The sequence below is a fragment of the Lepeophtheirus salmonis genome, chromosome 14 (assembly GCF_016086655.4).
Source record: "Lepeophtheirus salmonis chromosome 14, UVic_Lsal_1.4, whole genome shotgun sequence".
NCBI classification, from domain to species: Eukaryota; Metazoa; Arthropoda; class Copepoda; order Siphonostomatoida; family Caligidae; genus Lepeophtheirus; species Lepeophtheirus salmonis.
The window spans coordinates 40,769,827-40,788,875 of NC_052144.2; the positions used below are offsets into that span (position 1 = coordinate 40,769,827).

At 32.5% G+C, this 19,049-nt stretch overlaps 2 protein-coding genes across 2 annotated transcripts in view; one reads left to right on the forward strand and one right to left on the reverse strand.

The window, feature by feature from the left end:
- Positions 1-5,627, forward strand: LOC121129031 (serine/threonine-protein kinase VRK1). The gene is made up of 7 exons (XM_040724695.2): positions 1-683; positions 777-1,031; positions 1,086-1,372; positions 1,928-2,046; positions 2,140-2,548; positions 4,470-4,594; positions 4,842-5,627. The coding sequence occupies exons 1-7, from the start codon at positions 396-398 to the stop codon at positions 5,063-5,065; spliced, it is 1,707 nt and encodes a 568-aa protein (XP_040580629.1). The 5' UTR covers positions 1-395; the 3' UTR covers positions 5,066-5,627.
- Positions 5,595-19,049, reverse strand: part of LOC121129033 (uncharacterized) — a 26,129-nt gene continuing 12,674 nt past the window's right edge. Inside the window, exons 2-6 of the mRNA XM_040724696.2 lie at positions 10,061-10,139; positions 9,737-9,991; positions 6,054-6,134; positions 5,914-5,991; positions 5,595-5,853 (exon numbers count right to left, since the gene is read on the reverse strand). Of these exons, the coding sequence (XP_040580630.1) occupies positions 5,744-5,853; positions 5,914-5,991; positions 6,054-6,134; positions 9,737-9,991; positions 10,061-10,139 (603 nt within the window). The 3' untranslated portion in view covers positions 5,595-5,743. The remainder of the gene's footprint in view (positions 5,854-5,913; positions 5,992-6,053; positions 6,135-9,736; positions 9,992-10,060; positions 10,140-19,049) is intronic.

The following is a 19,049-nucleotide window of genomic DNA, read 5'->3' on the forward strand; positions in this document are numbered from 1 at the left end:
ATGACCCTTCTGTCTTATATGAAGAATAATTAATATGTTGTCAATGCTGCATGTTCAATTTAGATTTGGACATCTTTTGATTAGGAAATGTGTCTGTAATTTGATTTTATTCGTATATATAGCACATTTAGACAAAGGGTAGTCTGTTATTGGTTTTTAAACTATAATAATTTATTATAAACTATTTTGACTATTTGTAGTCTCGCTTGGTAGGGTGAGAGTATGACGTATGCTTTGTTGTGTTTGTTCAGTTGGGACTACGAAGCGTGCGCGCACTTTGTGTGACAGTGTGGAGGAAGAAGAGACCTAGGATTTTTCAATATTTATGTATTAAAAATTATGTACATGCTATTCACGAAGTAGGGATCCACATCCACCACCATCCATCAACAGAGATGCTGCGGAAGAGGAAAATATCATCTTCTGGGGATTTTAATTCCAAAAAGAAGCTTCGAGAATGTGATAAAGAAGTGATTCTCAAAGTACAACGCCTGCAGCCTGAAGTTCGTCGATCCCCAAACGGTTTCATTCTTCCTCCTCCGCTCCCCACAGGATTTAAAATCAAGGATAATACCAAACGGGTATGGGTTTTGGCCTCTTCCATTGGAATCGGAGGCTTTGGAGAGATTTATTCGGCTGCTTCGGAGTCTAATCTAAAGAAAAAAGATTTTGTCATTAAAGTGGTGAGTAGCTTGTACTAAGAGAAATTCAAGGATAAGAGAATGCCATTCAGACTCACTACTTCTATTATTCCTCATTACTTTCCAATCCTCCAGGAGCCTCATTCCAATGGACCCCTCTACGTTGAAATTAATTTCTATACTCGTTGTGCAAAAAAAGAAGATTTACAACTCAAAAGACCTAATCATCTTGGAATACCCCAGTTCATTGCATCTGGTTCTTTCACTTATAATGGACAAAAATTCCGATTTCTTGTTTTACCTCGACTGGGAGATGACTTGGAAAAGATGTCCAATCATTGCAATGGATACTTTCATACAAAAACAGCTTGTAATGTCGGATTTCAAGTGGTAAGACCACAATATCACATTGAGAAATATATTTCAAGGATGATATTCTTTCAGATTGATGCCCTCCAATACATCCATTCCCGCGGTTTCGTACACAAGGATATTAAAGGCTCTAACCTCCTTCTAGATAAAAAAAATAAGAACAAAGTTTATTTAGCTGATTTTGGACTCGCGTCTAGGTATATACATGATGGAGTGCACAAACCCCAGGCAGAAAACTTGCGAATGGCCCATGAAGGGACATTAGAGTATACCAGTAGAGATGGTCATTTAGGATGCTTCTCCAGGAGAGGGGATATTGAAGTCTTGTTTTATAACATGATTGAATGGATGGGTGGATGGTAATCTTAATTCTTAACAATTATTTTTTATAGACTTAATGCAAAATTTACTTTTTAATGAGGTTAAAATTGTCCTCTTTGAATATGTGGTGAATTAACACAAAAACAATCTTGAATATAATTAAGACAATAAGAATGGGAACATAGAGCCCAATTTTTTAAACCTTTTTTGGTCAATTATAGGATTTGCATTTAAATTTCTGTGATACGTTGATACACTCAATAATGTTAACTACAGTTTAGAATCTTCATTTGATTCACGAGACTTTATTTAATCCTGATATGGCTATTGAAATAAAATCTATCAATTTCTAATTTTTTCTTTGTGATGATGATTTTTTGTAACATTTAATCGGAGTTTGCAAATGATTCCAAAGGATTCATCAGAATTATTTCATAATCAAATGTAATCCAGATTCGATTTTGAGAAAAATCATTCATGTTTGATTCTGTGTTGATGGGCCACATAAATTTATATTTTGAGAAGCAAAATTTACAAATTCAATGGATCTTTTATAATGCTCATAGATGATTAAATGCTATCATTTTTTTAAGCCTTCCATGGGATGCTCCAGAACTAAAAAGACCAAGTTACTATAAAGATGCAAAATTTTCTGCTTTTAACAATCCGCTTGATTTCTTAAACTCTTGTTTTGGTGTAGATGGCTATCCAGGTTCGTTTGTTATATTTTAACAATTAATTTCTAACATTTTTTTTATCAATCGATATTCATTATCCTAATATATCTTTTTTATTCATATTCAAGATTTCTTATACGAATACATGATGTATTTAAAGGGCCTTCAATTTGCTGAGATTCCTGACTATAATTACCTTAGAAAGCTCTTAAAAGCTAGCTCAGGATCATCATCAAAGACCCTTTTATTCATGAAGATGCCTCAAAAATCAATAGTGACTTTTAATAACACTTATTCGAATCAGGAGAATGTTCAACCCAATTTTCAGTCAAAGAGTCAATTCTCCTCCTCATCTAAACGACCTTCCATTTCCCATCCCTCTTTTTGTTTCAAAAATAACTCCAGATATTTGAAAGATCGTGAAAAAAAGACAATTTCACTCCTGCAAAGTAGTTGGGATAATCCTACTCCTGTTATGCTCGAGGTCATTGCTAAAATCAAGGCAAAACAACAGAGGGAACTAAAGACTTCAAGGAGGTAATTTTGATCAAAGTTTTTTTAAGTCATAATATTTTTGGGTACACGTACTTTACACCATCAAAATATCATATTTGATTAGTGTTGGATTGGTCTAATAATACTGAAAAGAGTGCAGTCCTTTCAGTCAGGTCCTAATAAAATTTGTCAGTCGTAGGATTTTATCGGTCTTTTATGAAAATTACAAGAGCTAAAATTACGAATTTACCATTGTTACTAGAACATGTTCTAGTAATATTGGTCATTACTACCAATTACGTCATTTGAGTCTCTGAATTAAGTTTAATCATAATTCATAACTTCTTTCAAAGAGACGAGTAATATACCTGAAGTTAAAAGTAGGATGTGTGTGGCTAGAATGTATTATTATTAGGGGTGTACCTATTTATCGGAATCGGCTCAATAATGCCGATTCTACCCATACATTTGCATAATTATTTATATGGATAATATGACTCATTTGTGCTCATTTTTTGGAGACAAAATTACGGTTACAAATCAACATAAAATAGCTATACTAAACGACGTTGTTCAGACAAATTAAAAAAAAGGAAAGTACTTGGAAAGGAGGGGCGTCCGCAGGGTGAGGCTATAGCCCCCCTCCCCAAATAAAAATAAATTATATATGTATATATACGTCTTGCAGACGCCCTGGAAGAATTCTATAAATTTGCAGGTTTGTACAGGAAATTTACCTAGAAGTAACCAGATTTTTGGTGCACCATACATTTGAATTGTGTCATGGGTCTGTAGTCTGTAACGGTAGGAGTTGGGTTGAGCGGTTTACTCTGAAACCATTAAATAATTTTACTAAATATTTCTTTTTGTATGTTTGTTGAATAATATTGTTTATAAAAGAAAGGAAGTCGAGTCCATATTCAATATTTCAAAAATTGTTTCCCATCTCATTTCTCCGCTTACTACATACACATCCTTGATTTACTAGTTTCTTCGGATTAAGATATTGCTTTTTTCCGATATAAAATAAAACATCATAATTTTTTCATATTATAAAGTTTACATAGTTTCTGTTTATTTAAATATTATTCTACACAAAAAGGCAAGTTTAAACCTACTTAACTTTAGTATCAAAATGTATGTAAGAGTCAGGGGCGTCCACAGTATTATTATTATTATATATATATTTTGGGGGAGAGGTTGGATTTTTTTGAAAAATATTTCAAAAATTTACAGGTATTCACAAAATATTAAAATGTTTAGAAAAAAAGTTCAAAAATCCATAGCTATTCTGGAAAAAAATATTTTTTTGGTAAAAAATTTCAAAAATCTACAGCTGTTCACAAAAAAATATTAAATTTTTTGGAGAAAATTTTTCTAGTCGAGAGCAAAAAATCCTAAATTTGGGGAGGAGCTACCACCCCCTGTGAATGCCCTTGAGAGTCTTAAAATGCAATTTTAAACCCCAAATGAGGTTAAATAATTGTACTTGACTTTTTTTTCTTTAATTGAAATTTTCTAGATTATTCTTTTATTACATATTAATGCTGCCTAGATGGAATTTATAGCATAACAAATGCAATGACCCTTATGGAAACATGAAACATTTGAAAAGTTCAGCCATTTTTTCGGATAACCCTCCAAACGTAGAAATACATTATACATTAGAACCCACCCTACCCTGCATAAAAGTTGTCAAATCTGGGGAGGGGACATCTCTTCCTCTCTACCACCGGCTTTAGCATTAGTTGGGCCTGAGATAAAGATAAATTATGTTTCTATCCTTTTTTTAAATTTGAGAATATTTTTTTTAAGAAAGTGCCTCTAAAACCCTTGCCCTGCTCCTCCCTAACAACGCCGCCCATTATCCACATTAAAAATTAGCCGTCATAGTCCAGGAACTTTAGCTTAATGACTTATTAATTATTTCCTTCTCTCAAAATGTTAATTCTTATTTTTTTAGATCCTTCTTACGTCATCAAGTTTCAAAATTTTGGAACCCAAGAAAAATTAATAGGGGGAAACAAATATCCCGATCAACTAGAAGCTTATCCTCATGTACTAATCAACAGGCCCTATATAAGTTCGGTAAGTTATTTGCAAGAATCAGTGTTTTTCGTCACCTATGACAAGACAAAATGCAATCGTCATCATTTATTTTTGCATGACGATTGCAAGGCGAAACAATATTTTTGAAGGTTTCGTCTGACTAAAAATAATTTTTTATCTTCTTTTGTTGGCAAAAATTTGACGAGACAAAATAAAACGGAATTTACACTGACAATAATACTTTTTTTAATTAATTCATTGCAAAACATTTATTTTTCTTTCATAGATCCAAAAGAATCCCTTCATTTAAATAGAGAGTTGTTGAATCTACAAAGTAACCTTACAAATTCTAAAGTGATTGCTACTCGAACCCATTCATCACCCAACACCATATCTATGACACCTAGATCCCTTCGGCAGCAAGTGCGAAATGCACTTGACATGGGTCTAGGCAATATCGCTCATTTTTTAAAATCTCTATATCCTTTTCGAATGGATAAAGCAACATAGTGTACAAAAAAATAAAAATCATTTTTGTGTATTATTATATATCAAGGAGGACTGGAAACATAGTGGAGTCAGCTGTTTACTGTAGTCCCTTGACTTTATTCCTCATTATTATTTGGGGATGCTATTAAAGTGAAACAATGACCAACAAATGAATGATGAAACAATAATAAATTAATTGAATTTGAGGACTGCAGGCAACAGCTGTCTCTATTATGTCTCCAGTCCTCCCTAGTAGGTAGTAATTGATTATACTATTAATAGTAGGATATCATGAATTTAATTAGTTTGATTTGTCTACCCTTTGGTATGGGGTTAGGGGGTTTGTGTAAGGAAAAGAGCCTTTATGCATTTATTAAGGATTTAAGCACTCCATTGTATTGGTAAGTGCTAATTCATCGTTGTTGTTGTTTTGATAGGTTTAATTATTAATTAATGCTTAAACTGTATTTAGATCTCTTTTTTCTCATGCATCCCTCATTTGTTAATAAATATTATCATTGAGTTACACGCCTATATCTCTTATTCATAATTACTTTTGGAATAAAAATTGTGTTTTTTTTTATTAATAGCTTTATTTTTTATTAATTTAAATTAGGGATGAAATTGATCTTGCAGGGCACGGGATATCAACGGATCTTTTTTGCCTCTCATTTGTGTACTTATTTTTTTGATTTTCCATCAATCATAGCCCATATCTGAGGGATCATCGTTTCGAATCCGATCGAAAAGTCCACCACTCTCGCGCCTATTCCTCTTTTTCTGATCTTCGTCATCTTTGTCATGATTGCCTGGATGAATAAAACATTTTTATTATACTTGAATATTCATTTATTTCAGACTTTCCATACCGTTTTTATCGTCTTTAAAGAAAGCATAACGATAATTTGGGTAGTAGTACATGATCCCACGCTTTTTATCATTGTTTTCTAGTGATTTAAAAGAAATGATTTCGTTATTTTATATATTTAATGAATGAATAATATATTACCTAGTAAGTTCATCACATCTGCTACGTCCTGATTCTCTACAATGTCTCCTGGTAATCGATGACGCTGTTGATTCAAATATTCTGAGGAGGGAAAATATACGTTTATAACTATACAATATGTGCACTTATGAGTCCATGTATTGTTTACAGCAGTGGTTCTCAAACTGTGGTAGCCGCACCACTACCCCAGTGCAACGGGAGCTCCTCCCATACCGCAAAATTGGTTAATACTTTGCCATGGCAAGGGGTATCTGCAGGGTGTGGACTAGAGGGGCTGTAGCTTCCCAAATTAAGGAACTTATTGGTTTTGACTATAAAATGTAATATGTGTAGTTTAATTTTTCAAATTTTTTCGAAAAAATTTAATTTTCTGTGAATAGCAATTGATTTTTTAAATTTTTCTACAAAAGATTTAATATCGGAAATTTAAAAAAAAAAAAATAATTTTTTGTGAACTGCTGTCAATTTTGAATTTTTTTGAGAATAGCTATGGATTTTTAAATTTAAAAAAAAATAATTTGAATTTTTTTTTCAAATAATTTAAATTTTCATATCCAAAAAAAAAAAAAAAATAATAATAATTTTTTGGATTATTTTAACAAAAATGTTCTGTTTATTTTTTTGTGCGCTGTTAAAGTTTTGCTTCTTTTTACCTAATCAATGCTCTGAACAACCATAATTGCTTGTGTAGATTAAGCTTCTTTTAAACTGTTAACAATTCTCAACAATTAGTGATTAATAATGTTGGTACGATTAATCGGAATCTGAGAATTGTTTTTTTTTCTTGAATCTGGATCGCCATCGAGAAAATAATGTTTAATTTGCGATTTCGATTCTTATTTATTTCTGGTATTTAACTAGTTTTTACTTTTCGAAGATATGAAAAAAAAAAAAAAAAAAAAAAAAAAAAAATAGGGCCAAATTAAGTAATTTTTGCTTTTTACTAGAAAATGTAATTTTTCAATTTTTTTTGTAAAAATATAATTTTCTGTAAATTTCAATGTATTTTTTTGAAATTTTTCTCCTAAAAAATAAATATTTCATTATTTTTCAGAAAAATTTATAATAGCAATTAAATTTGTTTTTGTTTTTTTGATAACAGTTTGAGATTTCAAATTTTTTTTTTGAGCCTTCTTTATATTTTTTCTTTTTAAAGGAAAAGTTGCGTGATTCAATAAAAAGGTAAGTAACGTGATAAAATAACACGTCAAGTCATAATAGAAATATTACAATAGATGTAAAAAAAAAGGGCGCAATGCCCCCTATGTTTCTAAGGCCACTGCTTGAAGATATTCATATTTTAGATAGTACTCTTCGTAAAAAGATTGAAATATTACAATAATGTAAAAAAAACTTGCTACAAGGATGAAATTAAATATATGGTTTTAAAAGGCCACTTATTCGATAGATGAATTCATTACTGTTCATTCATTGATTGAATTATTTCATACTAGCGGTAGTACTTGGCATTGAAAAAGATTGAAAAACACTTGTCTACAGAAATAACTGTTTTTTATGAGCAGGATCACACCTAGTTTATCAATAATTAGTGAGTTGAAATTAAATAAAATACAGTTCGATAATTTTTTCATAAGAGTACTTAAGTTTCTAGAATGCTCTCAGGCAGAGCTTTAGCTAAACACGCCTGTTGAATTACCTCATCTGAAGTTACATTTATTATTTTATATAAAGTACTTCTTTTTTCTTCTCTTTTTGAATATGAGCTTAAGCTACACACGCTCGTTGTTAAAAATTAGTCATCAATGTTTTATTTTTTACTAAGATCAAGTTTCTATGCAGTCCCAAGATACACTCAAAAATGACTTTACAGATAGCATATATACAAATATATAGAGATACTTTGCTTGATTAATATACATTACGATAATACATTATATAAAATTTTTGAATTTAGTACTTGGCTGATCTTATAATATCTTTTCTAGCCTAGATGTGTTAGTTTTGTGGTAGTTAAGTTTTTTAAAAACATTAATTAACTAATACCAAAGATGTGCATATTACTAATTGAATTTAAAAAAAAAAATCGTATGTAAAAAATTAGGTAACATGGTTGAGCTCACCAAACGCCGTAATCTGCGTTCTGACTATTATGTATAATGAAAAATTGTGTCTGTTGTGTTATAATGCAAGAAACTTGATGATACAACAATGGCCAGTGTTGGAAATTTGTTCTAAGGGGGGCCAAATTGTATTTATTTACATTCTAAGCATATAAAATATAAATGTTCATATAATAAACCTAGATGGGGGGGGGGCAGGCCGTTCCGTCACCCCTCTATTGATATAAATGATAAAATATTATTTGCTTATATTCTCTCAGTTTCACAACCCTATTTTGCGCTTACGTAGCTCTGTCGTTAGTGACTTACTTAATATCTGGAGTCAGCGTCATTAAAATACAAAATTTTGTTAAAGATATCTTCAAATTAAAAAAAAAAATGTCACCTAGCAATTCAGAAAAGGGCCCACATTGCCCTGCGTAGGTATATCACTTAAACGTAAAATATAGGGCCTCATGCAAAGTTATTAACGAAAACAAAATAATTCTAACTTTTATAGAGAAAATAATAGAATGAATCCGCACATTTATCTTTGACTTAGGTTCCACTCACGATCAAACCGAACTTCGTCTTCTTATATTGTTTTTTCTTTGATATAAGGTAAAAATTTGTTTACTTGTCTCCAAAATTCTCAGGTAAAGCATGAGCTTAGTTTACTTATATTGTTTGTTTACAAAACGACACTGAGTGGCGTCGTCTTTCGGCAAAATAATACAATTCCCCGAATTATCATATTGTTTAGTAAAAAATATAGGTATGTCACAAAATATCTGATCAGGATATAATCCAATTCGAGAGAAATAATCAATTGCAATTATAATTGGTAAATTCAAATCAAAAATAGTATTCGGGGTGCAAAAAAAAAAAAGGAATAGGCTTTTATATTTATTTATGTTGCAGCCCAAACTAAAATCCTGAGAACGCCCTGATGATATATTTGTTTTAGTTTGTTCATAGCCTATTGACGTGCAACTCACGCGTATACAATCAATCTCTCGCGCCACAAATTGCATTTCTCACGTATCATCAATCAAAATAGGTAAAAGTGTCTGATTTAGAAACACAATGTTTCGTACAGAAGCCACTCATCCCCATCATAAATGCCTCAAAACAAGCAACAATTGTATTCTAATGTTTAATTTGAAGTCAATAAATTCTTTTGATTGCATGCATTATGCTCTTCATTTATAAGAACTTACTTAAAAACTTAAGAGCAGGGTTGAATGACGTCACGTTGTTAAAATCTCACATCGATTGGATTTCAAAACATGGGAGCCCTGAGTGTTATTCTGATATTATAAACATCCTAATTATTTGCACATGGACATATTCAAATCAAGGAACAGTACATTAATCTCAAAATGCAGTTTTTAATGTGCATGCCTTTTAATAATCCTTGTGGCAAGCTGTATTAAAACTCCATAATTTATCGGTTAAACCTGTATTAAGCGGCCAAACACGGAAAACTTTCAAAAAAAACAAAACATCCTAGTGCTGGTGACCTCTTAAAACATGTTTCCTATTTTTTACAATTCCAAATTGGAAAGATGAAGTTCCGTGTCATGCTTAAACAAGTGGTCGTTAAACCCAGTTTGACATTACCAAATTCCACTTCGTCCCGTTTCCTCTTCTTTTTCCTTTTCTCATCTTTGTAAATGCTGTCTTGCAAAGATGGTAATACTCGTTTCCAGAAGGACTTTGAATGTAACGCTGGGAAAAAGTAGGGAATCCTTCTGGTTCGTTCAAAGCCCATGTCATCCCCTGCATTTGTTTCCATCAGGTCAAGATCTTGGAGATATCTTCTATCGTTTGAATATGGGAAAGGTAGGGTTGGAAAGCGCTTTGTGGGACTCGTTTCTGAAAAAAAAAAAGTATTTTCTGAAGGAATAATATCAAATGTTTGATGAAGGAAAATGAATCACTTACCATGGTCAAAAGCTGAAACTGTTTGACTTATTGAGAGAATAGTTGATATACAAAGTAAAGATAGTGTGATGGTCCTCATCTGAAAATTAATATTAGAATGATTATTATCACTTCATAGCTATATGTACATATGTTTTATTTTGATAAATTGATCAACTTAATTTATGCTTTTTGTATACTTAGTTAACAGATGAATAAGAAATCTACTATTTTTTTTTTTGCATAAAACCAGACAAGCCTGGAAGTACAAAGGGGCTAGTATCCCTCCGGGCCTAACCAAAAAGTATATTGCCAAATTTGGAATACTTTTTGTAAAAAACAAAGACTATAATTACGTAAAATTAAATTATGTTGGCAGTTAAAAATAATAATTTATTTTAGACATGAAATTAATTTTTGAAAATATTTTTTATGTTAAAAGCAATAAAGTTAGCCCCCCCCCCAAAAAAAAAAAAAAACAAACAAACAAAAACAAGCAGTACATTTTCTAAAAAATGTCTATAAAACAATAATATTATAAAAAAAAATTACATTCTGTTAGAAATGGTCCAATTTTACCCCCCCGCTAAAAATTCTTGTCACCACCTTGAGGCCTGTTTGCACCATAGGTGACAAAGTAAGACAATTAGCTCGAGACCATTCCTTTGGCTATGTTAAATTTACCCCCCCCCCAACCTGCAAGACGTTACTTTATTTTTTCCACAAAGGACGTATTTAAATTTTTCTTCCTTTTACAGACATAATCTTTTTCCGGTAGAGGGATTGAATATAACCCTTCAGACAGGTAATTTACAATTTTCATCATTAAGAAGGCACTAAACGTATATATAATTTTTTGTGAGGTCATCGTTTATGACCTCACAAATAAATCAATAAAAGTAAGCCAGAAATATCTTTTTAAAAAAAGTCATCTAGAAATGTTAAAAAAAAATTTGTACCCAAATATTCGGCCAAATTTAGATGCTTCCACAAACAAAAAAAAATTATATATATGTTTAGTGCCTTCTTAATGATGAAAAGGTTGCAAATTACTTGTTATATTATGTATATATATGTTATAAAGAGTTATATTCAATGCCTCTATTGGAAAGAAATGTCGATGAGCCACTCATTTTGACGAATATTGATCACGTGGTTTTCATTTAACCACTTGGTTGCACAAACTCAAAATTTAAGAAAGAAACTTATATCGTCACTGCATTTAGCCTAATTTAAATTTCTTTCAAAGTGATGCAACATCATTTCAATATGTAGATTATGATTAAATAGGGGGGAGGGAGCAACTTAAATTTCCTCCTAGTATTAATATCAAATTCAATACAAATTTGGGACTAAGATTTTTTTTAAATTGAAAACTTTGTCATTTCATAATGATTTAAAAATTACTTTTTATTAAAAAATACAATTATTTTAATGCTAATTTCCTCATGAACGTTTTATACATTTTTGAGATCATATGCAGTCCATTTCTTCCATCAAAATGCCATGAAGAAATATTGAAATCTCTACTTACATCATGGATTGTACTAGAGTTATAGATCAAGATGGGGACTTCGTCCATGAAAGTCTACATGTATTTGTGAATATGATATATTTATATTATATTAAAGTTATCCCAATCATAGATTCTTCTGTACTCGCTTCAACCCTTGACGCGTGCTTCCCTCCCTGTGCCTCGGCAGTAAATTATATTGCAGTCTTTAGTGTTTATATCTTTTGCATATTTTGTGATTATATGTGGTAATTTACAATCTTCCTACTACTGGGATGATTTAGGATCCAAACGAATATAAGAAAAACATACTTTCAAGACTCTTTCTATATAAAGCATAATTTTTAGTGGTTGATAAAAAATTAAATACAAGAGCACGATGGATTTGTAGAGTTCTCGAGTTTTGAGGATTGAATAAGACAAGGAGATCTTCACAGTTTGAGGTTTAAAGATGGAATATAATACTTACTATAATTATTATTTCACCGTCAATATCAAACTCATAAATACTCTGAGTCCATGCGTAGGATGGGACATTGGACATCGACGACTTTAAAGTTCTAATGAACTTGAGAAGATCGAGCAATTGGTTGGCTAATTTTCCTAAATCTTCCCCGGGGGAATCTATAACCGGAGATATCTCTGATGGGCGATAATTTATACACTTGTGTCGCACAATATAATCTGCCACATCAATCTTTCCAACCGTCTCACTGAGTTCCTTTAAATAGAGAGAAGAGCGCCCGTCCGACTTAACTAAAGACCAAAACTGGGGATCTGTAGTTATATAATAATAATTATATTTATTACTCTATCACTATAAGATATCTCATTTGGTCTTTAGTTTTTGATATTTTAAAGATGGATTGCAGATACATAAACAAAAACCTATTTAACCTATGAACCGGTTCTAGATTCCCCCGCGGAAGATTTACTTGATGTCTTAGGAAGATTAGCCAACCAATTGCTCCATTTTTTAAATTTCATTAGAATATGAATCCTAATGATTCTTTGCAAGAGAACGTAGCAGGTGCATTCTGTGATTCCTTCTTAATGCTTTGAAACCTAAGTATTATTTATATATAGTTAATTAAGGTTTGACGAATTATAAGAGTCCAGCTTTTTTACATTTTTGTTTCGAATTTCTCAAAGCCGGAATACAACGGTAAAAATTCAAAACAAATATATAACTAAGAAGAACTAGTTCTCCTCTATTATTATCCAAGGCAAAAATCAAGGCGAAAAATTCGAAAGGCAAAAAGTACATGGCGAAAACCTCTCAGAGGTAAAGTGTCACAAGTACAAGGCAAAAATGTTCGAGGCAAATACTCGTGACACAACCATATTTATACATATATATTAGTAACCCGCCTTGACGGACTGAGTTTAAGCTATTCGAGCTCTTTGCTACATTGTTATTTTTTTACTCGATGTTACCTCACTACCCCAAAAATACCCTTTGTACTTTGCTATCGGCTGTCGATTGCCTCCTCTCTCTTGATACGTCATGGTTATTTCATAATATATTTTTTTGATTAATAAGCTGAGTAATAAGTTCTCGTATAATTATGCTCCGTTTCGAAAAGAACAGGAATACAATTTCTTGTTGATCCCTCGTCGTTGATATAATATATATATATGTCTAGAAGTACAGGGTTCGGAAGCAAAACGTGGACTGGATGACTAATTTTAGAAAAATGCCAATATTTTTATCTTTTGACTAATAATTTTGACTTTTTTTTCAACAAAACTTTGAGACATGACCATTGTGAGCATGTTCACTCAATTTGGCCACCCTCAGCATCAACCAAAGCCTCCACACGGTGGTGGAAAACCTTGCAGGAGTTGATGATGAACTTCGCAGACAAGTGCTCCACATGAGCAAAGTCCAACGGATTCAAATCCAGCGAAGATGATGGCCACATGTCCTTGGCCAAAAATCAGCTAAGTTGTTGGCGCCGAACTTCTAGCATTTGGCTAATGTGTGTGTGGGTTCACTATTTTGGGTCCACACATAGTTGTCCTCTGGGTAGGTGGCCTTGAGCCATGGCAGTATGGTGAACCTCAGTACCTTGTAGTAGGCCTCCTGGCCGATTGTCTCCCCAGCCTTAAAAAAAATGGGAGGTATCTTCTTACCGTCGGACGCCACGACCCCCAGGACCATTGTTTAGGCCGGACATTTTGTACGGAACACCTCTTTGACCTCCTCTGGCGATTCCCCAAACCAATGGTCGTTCTGACGGTTGTAGACCTAGTCCACGGTGAAAATCTTCATGCCAGAGAAATTTTTTACTGTGGATCCATTTGCTTTGATCCACTCACAAACTTTCTTGCAACTCTGTAGTCTCCTTTGCTTCAGAGTGTCCGTCAACAGGTGGCGTGGGGACAATCCCTAGTCCTCCTTCACATCCCTCCTGATTGCCCCCTCGTACACGTCAAGCTCGTTAGTGAGGCGATTCATGGATTTTGTGGGGTCCTTCTTGATCTTCTTCTTCAGGTCCCCCCGAAACTAAGAATCCCTTTTCAAGTTATGTCCCTCACTTCCTTCTATCCTTGAGAGGTCTGTTCCTCCTTTTTCATTCATCTTGGGCACCTTAAAAATGAGACTCCTGGAGCACTTCACAATGTCCATAATTTCGGCCACATCAATTTTGGCATCCAGAAGGTCTGAGATCCTCTGCCTTTTTGCTCACCCATGATAAAAGATTTTAGAAATGGTTAGTATTGTTTACTTATGCAGAAAGGACAGGAGATTCGGAATATGCAGGGGAAAAGTCACAAAACCTCTCTATGTTAGTTACTTAATTAGCCTTTATTCATAGTCCACGTTTTGCTTCCGAACCCTGTACATACGAGATATATAGCAATTGGTATGATTGAATTATTTGGCTAACTACAAGATGATTTCGTGCCTTTTTCGGTTTCTTTTCGGCAGAAAGGTTGAGTGTTACAATAAAGGTAACGACATAAAGCACACATTCCAAAAATGAGGCATCCACAGACACACTTTGTTTTATTAATGTAGATACTATATGGGAATGGATCATAGCTTAACAATTTCTAATTCAAATTCGACCATTCAACAACGTTCAAAACACTGAAAAGGAGCAAAACTATGAAACAAAGTGGGAAAGCACAAAGCTGTAAGCCAAGTGGGTAAACGCAACTGTAAGCTAGATTAGGTTCATGTTCCATCTGAAATAATTCTACACTCGCACGATGGTGCTTTTTACGATACCAAAGATGACGTCACTTTACCATTTTTGGTCTCATAAAGTAAGCTCCTTTTCTTACCTTTGCAGAATTCACCATGTTTTTTCAGTTAAAAAGTGAGTTCATGGATTAATATTAAAGTATACTCGGCGCCCCCTAGCGAAAAAAATATATGAAGTAGCCAACTATGTTTGGACAGATATTGATGATGAGGTCTTTGTTTCGCCATTTGGTTTGAAGCTTTGATTCTTCCCAAACGTGGAAACATGTATTATTTTATAATTCTTCAGAACTCTTTTTCCAGCATAACAAGAGCTATTGGAAGTAAACATAAGCTCATACCCTTGAAATGCGTTGTTTTTGAGATCTCACAAATAAAGTTTCTTTTAAATATTTCCACTCCTGATTAGTGTTGAGACTCGATCCGAGGCCGTTTTTGTTCCCAGTTCGGTGTTAAGGGATTTTTCATCCTTTTGCAATATTATATTCAGTTAATTTACTGAAAAGGTTAAGTCATAGAGGTTGGATAGTTAGTTCCAAAGTAAATTTTAGGGAAGAGTGATGAATGTAATTGTTGGTGAGATCAAAATAGAATTCCTTTTATTAATTATTCCTCCCTATTTTGAAAATTATAACGTCTCACCAAGGAAGAAATATTTTAGTTCATAGGGAGCTCTGTCGGTAGATAAGTTGTCTCTCAAAGTTATCATATTTTCTATGACATTTTCTCAGGTGTTGTTTGTACGCTCACTGAAATGTCATCAATATTCCCATCTTTGGTAATACTAATTACACTCTCAACGCCCTTTGCAGTAAAGGTAAAGATTTTGTTGTCAGCTGTCGGTTCCCACTTTTCGGTTGATACGTCATGGCAATTTCATAATTTACTTTTTTTTTTGATAAATAAACAAACTAATAAGTTATTCTATACTAGTCTATATAAGTACAGGAAAACAATTTCTAGTTGATCCCTCGTCGTTTATATAATCAAGGAATACTAAAAACTATAGTTTATTATTCCTTGATATAATATGTACCTATATATATTGACAATTTTATTATTACTAAGAAGAAATTTTGGTTATCATACACAAAACGGTTAACTACTCTTTTAATAAAATATTACCAAATACCAAGTAGTATTATAATACAATATCAAATAAATAAATTGTAAATCATTTTAAAAATTGTGAAGAAATAATATGGCAGTGATAGTCTGGGAGTACATAAGATATAAATGACAGTTGGTATGATTGACTTATTTGCCTAACTACCAGATGATTTCGGGCCTTTTTCCTTCTGTCTTTTTAAAGGAAAGGTTGCGTTATACAATAAAGATAACACCGTGCTATATTAATGAACATATTCATGTTGTCTTCATTTCGCCACTTACTTTATGACTGTGTTTAGGAGAGAAGAAATAGAAAAATCAACAGCTGATACTATTAAAACTCATTGCTTACTCTCATGAAATTCACATTGTATATTTTATTGTCAGCTGAAGGAGCACAAGCTCCAATCAGGCAACCTGTTGTAGTGAAAACATCCTTTTTTATGATAAATTCCACTTGTTGAACTCATATGAACTTTGTACAATTATAAGGCTATAATATTTGTCGTAGTTGTAATTTTATCTCAATATCATGTGATATTTTAAGCAACTTTTCCATTTTGGGATGATATTTGAAATCCTAAAAATATGTTTTTGAGCAAAAAATGATAGATCTATGTACTTAATTTATACAACTCAAAATCAAAGCAGATATATGCTTAAGGGTTTTATAAAGTATACTTTAAAAACATTATCAAAATAATTATTTAAAATGTTAAAAATAAAGTGTCAACTTTAGATCGAGTTTGTACAAGATTATGTATTTCGTTCAAACAATATGAAATATTATATCCTCCATTAATCTTTGAATAATAATTTAATTAATTCCTAACTATGATTATGTATTTATAAGTTAATTGCAGAATAGAAAGGGATATAAAACTTCATATAGACTGTATTAATGACTCATATCCCCAATTTATGAGTTTAGAAATACCAAAATAATCTAATTTTAAGTAATTATATTTAATTGAGCCGAGAGTTAGTAAAATCGCATGTCCTTACACTTGAAGGGTGAGTTTGTAGCATTATTACGATGAAATCTTTATTTCATGTTTCATGAGGCCTAGAGTTGAAATAATTAATAAACATAAACAATTTCATTAAAACTATACACATTTAAGAGTCTATTCATCTTAATTTATAGTTTGGAATAATATTTTCTGATCTTGGTTCTGAATCGAAACATTTGAGTTATGCAACTCCAACTCCATTTGACTCATTGTGCAAATAGACTCGACTCTATCGACTTTATTGATTAATCATATTAGTATCCAAAGATCAATCAAAGAATAATATTTCATATTAATTAATGATTTGAATCAAACTTACAATATAATGATAATTGCCGAAAGTTAGTATTGATTGCACTTTGTCCATATATATATAAACCTTATCCAACCGTTCACCAATCCCATACGTAAATATAAATTAATTAATTTTAAATTCTATTATATATGGTCATGGTTATCGTCAATTTCTGATTAATCCCTTTCAAAGTGTGGTAAATTGCACTAACAGGCAAAAATTGATCATCATTATATAACAATGAGAAGTGGATAGATTTTATGGTAGAAATCCATAAATAAATCCATTTTATTGGAAAATTTAAAACTCAAGATTTTAATTTAGTTGAGATGGTTTTGGGTTCTCAATACATCAAGTGGAGAAAATCTAATCACAGACAACCCATGAAAAAGCTATAAGTTCCTAATTTTGCTTTGTCTAAGTTAGAGAGCATTTTGAATTATTTTATTGTTAAAATGGGTGTTGTTTTGATGAATATTATTTTATTAAGTATGCAATTATCCTCAACCTATTTGCTGTTTTTGATAGATCCACTTATAATGAATAAATTTGACAGGGTTATCTCCATTAACACCACTACTAGAGTGGTGAAAAGTGACGTTCCCTATATGTCCCGGCCATAAGTTCATGTTACTCCTATACTAAAGTTTGTATAGTAGTTATATTTTAAATTCTCCATAACTTTTCGCTAGTTAATTAGGGCAATCCGGATAAAAATGCAAAGTATTTAGCTGACAAAGCAGCATCTCGACGTGCGAGCCGTGTTAAAAAAACTACAGCAATATCAGAAGCAGAACTAGAGGTACCGAGACAACTGAAAAGAGATAGAAAACGGAGGCAGCGAGAGAAAAGAAGGCACACCTTTGCGAGTAAAATTACCATAGGTGTAAGGTGAAGGGTAGCCTACTTTTTCCAACAAGTATTTAAAACTTTAGTTCATTTTGAGTTAGGTTTTTCTAGTAATATACTTTTGTTATTTAAAAGCCAAATTTGGAACTCGTCAGTCTGAAGGAAAAGTCATGAAGTGGTTACAGAGAGCAATGCCAAAAAGTCATAGAAAAAGTAGACAAGCGAAAGCTTGCAACCCACCTTAGATTGCACATCGTGAAGGATGGTAAAGATGAAACGAGAGGCAGAAAACTATTACCCAATGAAACCATACAACACGTAACCGAATATGTCAACCTAGGTGACATTTCTCGAGCAGCTCCGGGAATGAAAGATTACAAACCGATGAAAGGAGTAAAACTTTGGAAATGTCATTTGTACGTAAACATTAGCGAAACATTTGAAGTTTACAAGTCGGAGAACGAAGAAAATCACCCGATAGACAAATCAAAATTTGCGGCTTTGCGACCAGAAAACGTTCTACCATTAAACAAAATGCCTCATAAAGTTTGCATTTTTGACATCCACGAGAACATCCTGCTGTGTGTTTCGTTGCTTTCAAAATTGGGAAATCAAAACTTGCCTACCTCGGAACGGTATCGTTTGATGTGCGACAGCAATTCTTCAAAGTGTATATACGCAATTAAAAACTCGTGTGAAGGGTGCATTTTCATTCGTGTGTGTGGAAGCGTTTAGTGAGAAGGTATTTCTTAAGCAGGAAAGTGGATGTTTCCAATGCTTCAGAATTTGTGTATGAGTGCAACACTTCAAAAGCTAAAGTCATTGTAATAACACCTCAAGAAATAGTCGAAAAGCACACTTTTCTAGAGCAGCACTTGATGGATGTATCTATGGTGAAAGGCACTCAACAGCACCACGCCAAAGCTAGCCAACCGTCTAGTATTGAATTTAGCAATATGAAAAGTGAACAAACACAGAATCATTGCTTCAAACCATAGAATTAACATTATGTTATA